We start from the raw sequence: 9,131 nt of genomic DNA, 5'->3' as shown, positions 1-9,131 counted from the left end.
CTTCTTCCATTTTTGGCCAATAATATCCTGCCCTTTTGTATTTTCCTTTTCAGGGAAAGGACCGTAAGAAAGGAGTTATAACCTAGACCGGGAATAATCAAGTATTCCGTGTGTCTTTGGGGTCTAATATCATCATTTGGTAAGAGCCAGCTTTTTGCCTATCATCTAAAATAGTTAGTAAAATTCAAAAGAATAAAATAAAATTGAACTTGTGTGATACCTGACTGTGGGAATTATCCTCGTTTAGAAGTAGTACTTCTTCAAATGGACTATGCCATCCATGGTTTCCAACCTGTATGCTCCTTTTCCGACGATGCTTCTAACCCTATATGGGCCTTCCCGATTCAGACTCAATTTTCCTGCATTTGCCGCTTTTGTTGACCGGAATACCTTTTTGAGGAAGAAGTCTCTAATCTTGAAATACATCAAATTGGATTTCATGTTATAATATCATTCAATCATCTGCTTTTGAGCCGCCATTTGAATTAATGTTGCTTCTATCCTTTCTTCTAACAAATCCAAATTTACTCGCAGCTCTTCCTCATTTGCCACTTCAGTGGCATGCGTCTACCTCGTACTTGGTTCAATTATGTCCACCGGAATCAAAGCTTCTGCTCCGTATACAAGAGAAAATGGAGTCGCACCCGTACTAGTTTTTGTTGTATTTCGGTAATCCCATAGCACCATTGATGATACTTATAGCCATTTGCCTTTTTATTCTTCCAATCTCTTCTTTAAGTTATTGATGATAACCTTATTTGTCGATTCAGCTTGTCTGTTGGCCATAGGGTGATAAGGTGCGTAAGTAATTCGTTTAATCTGCCAACTTTGGAATAATTTTATGACTTTCTCGCCTATGAATTGTGGGCCATTGTCACATACAATCTCCTTTGGGACTCCAAATCGGCATATAATTTTTTGCCAAATGAAATTCATAACTTCTTTTTCTCGCACCTGTTTAAAAACACATGCTTCTACCCATTTTGGGAAATAATCTGTTAAAACCAACAGAAATCGTACCTTTCCTTTAGCTCGAGCCAACGACCCTACGATGTTCATGCCCCATTTCATGAAGGGTCATGGTGAAATAACTGAATGCAACAGCTCCGCCGGTAGGTGCATGTTATTAGCATACCGTTGACATTTATCGCACCCGGATACAAAGTTTTCTGCTTCTTCTTCCATTTTTGGCCAATAATATCCTGCCCTTTTGTATTTTTCTTTTCAGGGAAAGGACCGTAAGAAAGGAGTTATAACCTAGACCGGGAATAATTCAGTATTCCGTGTGTCTTTGGGGTCTAATATCATCATTTGGTACGGGCCAGCTTTTTGCGTATCATCTAAAATAGTTAGTAAAATTCAAAAGAATAAAATAAAATTGAACTTGTGTGATACCTGACCGTGGATATTATCCTCGTTTAGAAGTAGTACTTCTTCAAATGGACTATGCCAACCATGGTTTCCAACCTGTATGCTCCTTTTCCGGCGATGCTTCTAACCCTATATGGGCCTTCCCGATTCAGACTCAATTTTCCTGCATTTGCCGCTTTTGTTGACCGGAACACCTTTTTGAGGACGAAGTCCCCAATCTTGAAATACCTCAAATTGGCTTTCATGTTATAATATCGTTCAATCATCTGCTTTTGAGCCGCCATTTGAATTAATGTTGCTTCTCTCCTTTCTTCTAACAAATCCAAATTTACCCGCAGCTCTTCCTCATTTGCCACTTCAGTGGCATGCGTGTACCTCGTACTTGGTTCACCTATGTCCACTGGAATCAAAGATTCTGCTCCGTATACAAGTGAAAATGGAGTCGCACCCGTACTAGTTTTTGTTGTTGTTCGGTAATCCCATAGCTCCATTTTTGATACTTATGGCCATTTGCCTTTTGATTCTTCCAATCTCTTCTTTAAGTTATTGATGATAACCTTATTTGTCGATTCAGCTTGTCCGTTGGCCGTAGGGTGATAAGGTGCGTAAGTAATTCGTTTAATCTGCCAACTTTGGAATAATTTTATGACTTTCTCGCCTATGAATTGTGGGCCATTGTCACATACAATCTCCTTTGGGACTCCAAATCGGCATATAATGTTTTGCCAAATGAAATTCATAACTTCTTTTTCTCGCACCTGTTTAAAAACACATGCTTCTACCCATTTTGGGAAATAATCTGTTAAAACCAACAGAAATCGTACCTTTCCTTTAGCTCGAGCCAACGACCCTACGATGTTCATTCCTCATTTCATGAAGGGCCATGGTGAAATAACTGAATGCAACAGCTCTGCCGGTAGGTGCATGTTATTAGCATACTGTTGACATTTATCCCACCCGGATACAAAGTTTTCTGCTTCTTCTTCCATTTTTGGCCAATAATATCCTGTTTTTTTGTATTTTCCTTTTCAGGGAAAGGACCGTAAGAAAGGTGTTATAACCTAAACCGGGAATAATTCAGTATTCTGTGTGTCTTTGGGGTCTAATATCATCATTTGGTATGGGCCAGCTTTTTTTCTATCATCTAAAATAGTTAGTAAAATTCAAAAGAACAAAATAAAATTGAACTTGTGTAATACCTGACCGTGGGTATTATCCTCGTTTAGAAGTAGTACTTCTTCAAATGAACTATGCCATCCATGGTTTCCAACCTATATGCTCCTTTTCCGACGATGCTTCTAACCCTATATGGGCCTTCCCGATTCATACTCAATTTTCCTGCATTTACCGCTTTTGTTGACCGGAACACCTTTTTGAGGACGAAGTCCCCAATCTTCAAATACCTCAAATTGGCTTTCATGTTATAATATCGTTCAATCATCTGCTTTTGAGCCGCCATTTGAATTAATGTTGCTTCTCTCCTTTCTTCTAACAAATCCAAATTTACCCGCAGCTCTTCCTCATTTGCCACTTCAGTGGCATGCGTGTACCTCGTACTTGATTCACCTATGTCCACCGGAATCAAAGATTCTGCTCCGTATACAAGTGAAAATGGAGTCGCACCCGTACTAGTTTTTGTTGTTGTTCGGTAATCCCATAGCTCCATTGATGATACTTATGGCCATTTGCCTTTTGATTCTTCCAATCTCTTCTTTAAGTTATTGATGATAACCTTATTTGTCGATTCAGCTTGTCCGTTGGCCGTAGGGTGATAAGGTGCGTAAGTAATTCGTTTAATCTGCCAACTTTGGAATAATTTTATGACTTTCTCGCCTATGAATTGTGGGCCATTGTAACATACAATCTCCTTTGGCACTCCAAATCGGCATATAAGTTTTTGCCAAATGAAATTCATAACTTCTTTTTCTCGCACCTGTTTAAAAACACATGCTTCTACCCATTTTGGGAAATAATCTGTTAAAACCAACAGAAATCGTACCTTTCCTTTAGCTCGAGCCAACGACCCTACGATGTTCATTCCCCATTTCATGAAGGGCCATGGTGAAATAACTGAATGCAACAACTCCGCCGGTAGGTGCATGTTATTAGCATACCGTTGACATTTATCGCATCCGGATACAAAGTTTTCTGCTTCTTCTTCCATTTTTGGCCAATAATATCCTGCCCTTATTAATGTTTTCACCAACGATCTTCCACCGGCGTGATTGCCACAATGCTCCTTATGTACTTCTTTCATTACATACTCCATTTGTGATGGTCCGAGGCACTGTGCTAAAGGTCCACCAAACATTTTATGATATAAATTTTCACGAATTCAGTAGTACCAGGTAGCTTTCAAACATAGCAATTGTGATTTCTTCTTATCTTCAAGCAAGATACCATACTGCAAAAAGTTCACAAATTTATTTCTCCAATCCCAAGTTAAATTATTGAAATTTAGCTCACTCTTGGTTTGATTGAGTGCTGAATGAAATAAATGTATCATAATGGCATTTTCTGCATTTGTTGCATCTGCGACAAATGCGAGATTTGCCAATGCATCTGCTTCTGCATTTTCCTCCCAAATATTTTCTTTATAATGACTTAAATCTCATTTGTAATGGCATAAGATAATTATTGAAATTTATGCAATCATTCTTTACTTTATTCTCAAAGTTCTAAACTGTAATTTTGGGAGTGATTACCAATCTATTTCATATTTTCTTTGTCAATTATTTCCATTCCTTGATTTATTCTTCAAATTATTGAGAAAATGAAGTAAATCTTGGTTATCAGTAACCCGATTTCTTCTAGATATTGACTTTGACTGAGAAATCTATTTTTGGGTTAAACACCATCTTCATATATACATAATTTATATCTCAAATATATATATTTTATTAACACTGTAAAAAATACATCATTTATACATTAAATACATCTGTGAAAATTTTATAAAATATACGTCAAATATATATTATAAGTGTGAAACTCAAAGTTGAGAATTGAATTACCAAAATACCCATAAAAAATTAAACGACCATTTTACCCTTTAAACTCTATCTAATTCCTACATGAGTTCCTATACAAGTGAATAATTTCAATTAAAACAGAATACAAAATAGTAAATTACCCTTTGAAAACAATAAAGTAGATACATCGTATTAGGACCAACTCAAATTTGGTGATACTTAAAGTCCGTTAAAACTTTTGTATACGTTGCGGGAGTCGAAACATTTCACCAACTTCAAGATTTGTGTTAACCATTTTGACATGTTCTCTCATTCTTTCATTGTCTATCCTGCACTTGCATTAATTTTAATATTTTAGTCACTACCGATTGAATTAATTGTCAAGCTTGGAAGAAAGAAAATAGTAAGTTTTGTTTTCTTTTGTTTGCCAGTTTTTGCCATGACAGATGTTCAAGGAACAAACTATTATCTTCTTGTATAAAAATCACTTGTCTTGGCCACAAGCAACCATAATGGTCATTAAGATTTTAGACCTATTTCCACATAATAATGAGGTATGTGTAACGACCCGGTCGGTCATTTTGAGAGTAATAGCCCTGATCCCCTATTAACTTCTTTCCCCATATCCTTTTCTGCTATTGTGACTTGCCGGGAGATTTCGTTTTGGTTTTTGGAGTATTTTGGGATACCTAGTCCCTAAAACGGAAGTTTAAATCTTAGAATTTTGACCGTAGTCAGAACTGTGTGAAGACGACCCCAGAACAGAGTTTCGTCGGTTCCATTAGCTCCGTTGTGTGATTTTGGACTTAGGGGCATGTTCGGATTATGTTTTGAAGGTCTAGCTCATTTAAGCTTGAAATGGAAAAAGTCAAATTTTTGGAGATTTTGACCGGTAGTGGACCTTTTGATACCGGAGTCAGATTCCGATTACGAAAGTTGGAATAGGTCCATAATGTTGAATATGACTTGTGTGCAAAATTTGGGATCAATCGGACGTGGTTTGGTTGATTTCGCCATCAGTTGTCGAATTTGGAAGTTTGAAGTTCTTAAGTTTGAATCGGAGGATGATTTGTGATTTTAGCATTATTTGATATGGTTTGAGGACTCGACTAAGTTCATGTAGTGTCTTAGAATTGGTTGGTATGTTTGGTCGAGGTCCCGGGGGCCTCGGGTGAGTTTCGGGTACTTAACGGATTGAGTTTGGGACTTATGCAATTGCTGGAGCTGCTACACCTGGTGTAATCGCACCTGCGCACTTTGGGCCGCAGGTGCGGCACCGCAGAAGCGGCCATGGAGCCGAAGAAGTGGTTTTGATGTTGTCCAGCTGGGATCGCAGGTGTGGCCATAGATCCGTAGAAGCGGACGCGCGGAAGCGGAAGTGAAGCGCAAATGCGGGCTCGCAAAAGCAGCCCTTGATCGCAGATGCGGACTTAATCCCCCTTAAGTGATTTTGAACCTGCGATAAAATTTTCACTGGTGCAGTTGAAGGCTCGCATAAGCGAGATTTCTGGGCAGAAAAGAGGAAAAATCAAGGGTTTGATTCATTTCTTCATTTTTGAACTTGGGAGCTCGGGAATTGGCGATGTTTCGAGGTATTTTCAGAAATAGCTTTAGGGTAACGATTCCTAACTCGTTTTTGGTTGTATTTCATTAATCTATAGTTGTTTCCTCCATTTAATTTCGGATTTGGATTGAAAAGTTGAAAAAATGGGGGAAAAGTTCCCTAACTGAATTTCTGAGATTTGCTTGGGATTTATACATCGAATTTGGTTAATTTTGGTACGAGTGAACTCGTGAGTGAATGGATGTTCGTATTTTGTGACTTTTATCCGATTCCGTAATGTGGGTCCGGGTCGACCTTTTAGGGTGAATTTTAGAGTTTTTGTTAAAGTATTGATTTCATTAATTAGATGAGTCTATTATGATTGTATTTATGATATGTAATTGCTTTTGGCTAGATTTGGGCCATTCGGAGCCGGATATTCGTGGGAAAGGCATTGTGAACGATTAAGTGAGCTTGGTTCGAGGTAAGTGACTTTCCTAACCTTGTGTGGGGGAAATCCTCTTAGGATTTGTATTGTTTTTGATATATGAGCGCCATGTACGTAAGGTGACGAGTACGTACACGGGCTAATTGTGTAAAATTCCGATTTTTCTACTAAGTAATAACCTGATTTCTTTCTTATCTGAGTTTTATCAGCATGTGTAGTATCCTGCTAAATTAGAATAGCATGCCTACTTGCCCTAACTGTTTACTTGAACTACGTGCACCATGTTTAGTGAATTTACTTGTCTTTCCTTAACTGGTACTTAGGTTGAACTGTAGAATTTCGTGCCATAACTATTGAATTCTATTGTTTAGCTGCATATTTACTTTGGGACTACGAAACGGTATTCCAGAAGATCCCCATGTACTGCATATTTACTTTGGGACTACAGAACGGTATTTCAGTATATCCCCCTGTCTTGCATATTTATTTTGGGACTACAAAATGGTATTCTGGGAGATCCCATACACATTTACGTTAGGGACTACGAGACGGTATCTCGAGAGATCTCCTATTGTTATCTCTGTGTACTGAGCTATTGTCTTCTATGATTTCATTCCTGTTAAATTTCAGTCTTTATTTTACTTCGGTATTTTATTTCACCTTGTTTTTATTATATATATATACCAGTAAGGCCCTGACCTAACCTCGTCACTACCCGATCGAGGTTAGGCTTGGCACTTAGTGGGTACCGTTTGTGGTGTACTCATGCTACTCTCTGCACATGTTTTTCATGTGCAGATCTAGGTACTCCTTATCAGCCGTACTATCAGTGAGCCGGTACAGCTTTGGAGACTTTAAGGTATATCTGCCGCGTCCGCAGACCTCGGAGTCCCCTTCTACTCTTTCCCATGTCCATTATCTTCTGTATTTTTCTTTTGTTAGACTCTGATGTATAGAGATACTAGACTTTCCTTCTGTAGTTTGTGATTCACGATGTTCCGAGTTTTAGGATTACTGTGTATTTTTGAACAACTAGTTGTTAAATTTATGTTTTCATTTCATTATTCCGCAATGTTAGGCTTACTAGTCGTAGAGACTATGTGACGTCACGACATCATACGGAGGGGAAATTTGGGTCGTGACAAGTTGGTATTAGAGCTCTAGGTTCATAGGTGTCGTGAGTCGTAAGCCAATTTATTACAGTCTCGTGGATCGATACAGAGACGTTTGTACTTATCTTCGAGAGGCTATGAAACTGTTAGGAAAATTTCACTACTTTGATTCCTTGTCGTGCGAAAATTGTTGACTTTAAAAATTCTAAACTTCTGTATTCTATTCTCTCAGAGATGGTGAGGACACGTACAAGCGGATCTAATGACCAGGCACCCGCGCCCCCTGCTAGAGCCGCAAGAGGCCGAGTCCGGGGCCAGGGTAGAGGCTGAGGACGTCCACGTGGTGCATCCAGGGCACCGGCACGAGCTTCTACAAAGGAGCCCCCAGTAGCTCCAGCTGGAGGGAAGACACCTGAGGTACCTGTTTCTCCACCAGCCCTCCAGGAGACTCTAGCCCAGTTTCTGAGCATGTTCATTACCTTAGCTCAGGCTGGATTGATCCCACTTGATCCTGCCACATCTCAGCTCGGGGGAGGAGCACAGACTCCCGTCGTCGGTACTCCAGAGCAGCGGTTTCAGGTTGACCATTCTCTAGAGATTGTACCAATACAGTCGGTAGCTCCAGCTCAGCCTGAGGTTAGGGCAGCACCTTCTGAGGTGGAGCAGCTCAGACTTGAGAGGTACAAGAAATACCACCCTCCTACCTTTAGTGGATTGGCTACAAATGATGCTTAGGATTTTCTGGAGGAGTGTCATCGTATTCTTCGTACTATGGGCGTAGCGGAGATGAGCGGGGTTTCTTTTACAACATTCCATCTTAGAGGAGCAGCCTATCAGTGGTGGCGTGCTTATGAGCTGAGTAGCCCGGATGAGGTAGTTTCACTTACATGGACTCAGTTCTCGGACATGTTTTTGAGAGAGTATGTCCCTCAGAGCCTTGGGGACTCATGGCACGCGGAGTTTGATCAGCTGCGCCAGGGTGCTATGACTGTGTCATAGTATGCAATTCACTTTAGTGATTTGGCCCGACATGCACCGGCCTTGGTTTCCACAGTTCGAGAGAGGGTTCGACGGTTTATTTAGGGACTCCACCCCAGCATACGAATTAGTATGGCCAGAGAGTTAGAGATGGATATTTCTTATCAGTAGGTTGTGAGTATCGCCAGGAGATTGGAGGTCATGCTTGCCCGGGATAGACAGGAGAGGGAGGCCAAGAGGTCTCGAGAGACTGGTTCTTATTCTGGTGCTCGTGTCCCAGCAGCTCACCATGGTAGGGGTTATATGAGCCGCCCCATTCAGTCAGTACTTCCAGCCGCCAGCGGTGTTCCAACTCCTTCTAGGACCTAGGAGCCTTATTATGCACTGCTAGTATCTAGTGTGCCTCTTGCACAAGGTGTTCCCAACGGCCAGTCCAGCAGACCTGGCCCGAGCTAGTCACAGCAGCCACGCACTCCCAAAGCTTGTTTTGAGTGTGGAGACACTCTCCATATGGTGAGGGATTGCCCCAGATTTAGGAGGGGTGCACCTCCATAGACTTCTCAGCTGCAACATGCTCCACCGGGTCCTCAGGCTATGATTACAGCACCAGCTGCCACCCCACCTGCTCAACCAGCTTGAGGTGGAGGCCGGAGAGGTAGAGGTCGCCCTAGAGGGGGATACCAGGCCAGATATTATGCCCTTCCTAC

General features: G+C 40.7%; 2 protein-coding genes across 2 annotated transcripts; both read right to left on the bottom strand.

Moving 5' to 3' along the window:
- Positions 1-1,418: 1,418 nt before the first annotated feature.
- LOC138898288 (uncharacterized) lies at positions 1,419-1,862 on the bottom strand. Its single transcript, XM_070184348.1, has one exon. The coding sequence runs from the start codon at positions 1,860-1,862 to the stop codon at positions 1,419-1,421; it is 444 nt and encodes a 147-aa protein (XP_070040449.1).
- A 731-nt stretch (positions 1,863-2,593) lies between these two features.
- Positions 2,594-3,037, bottom strand: LOC138898287 (uncharacterized). Its single transcript, XM_070184347.1, has one exon. It carries the CDS (start codon positions 3,035-3,037, stop codon positions 2,594-2,596), a length of 444 nt encoding a protein of 147 aa, XP_070040448.1.
- Positions 3,038-9,131: the final 6,094 nt, after the last annotated feature.

The sequence above is a fragment of the Nicotiana tomentosiformis genome, chromosome 8, assembly GCF_000390325.3.
Source record: "Nicotiana tomentosiformis chromosome 8, ASM39032v3, whole genome shotgun sequence".
Lineage (NCBI taxonomy): Eukaryota > Viridiplantae > Streptophyta > Magnoliopsida > Solanales > Solanaceae > Nicotiana > Nicotiana tomentosiformis.
The sequence above is the reverse complement of the archived record's forward strand: the minus strand, read 5'-3'. Positions and strand labels throughout refer to the sequence as shown.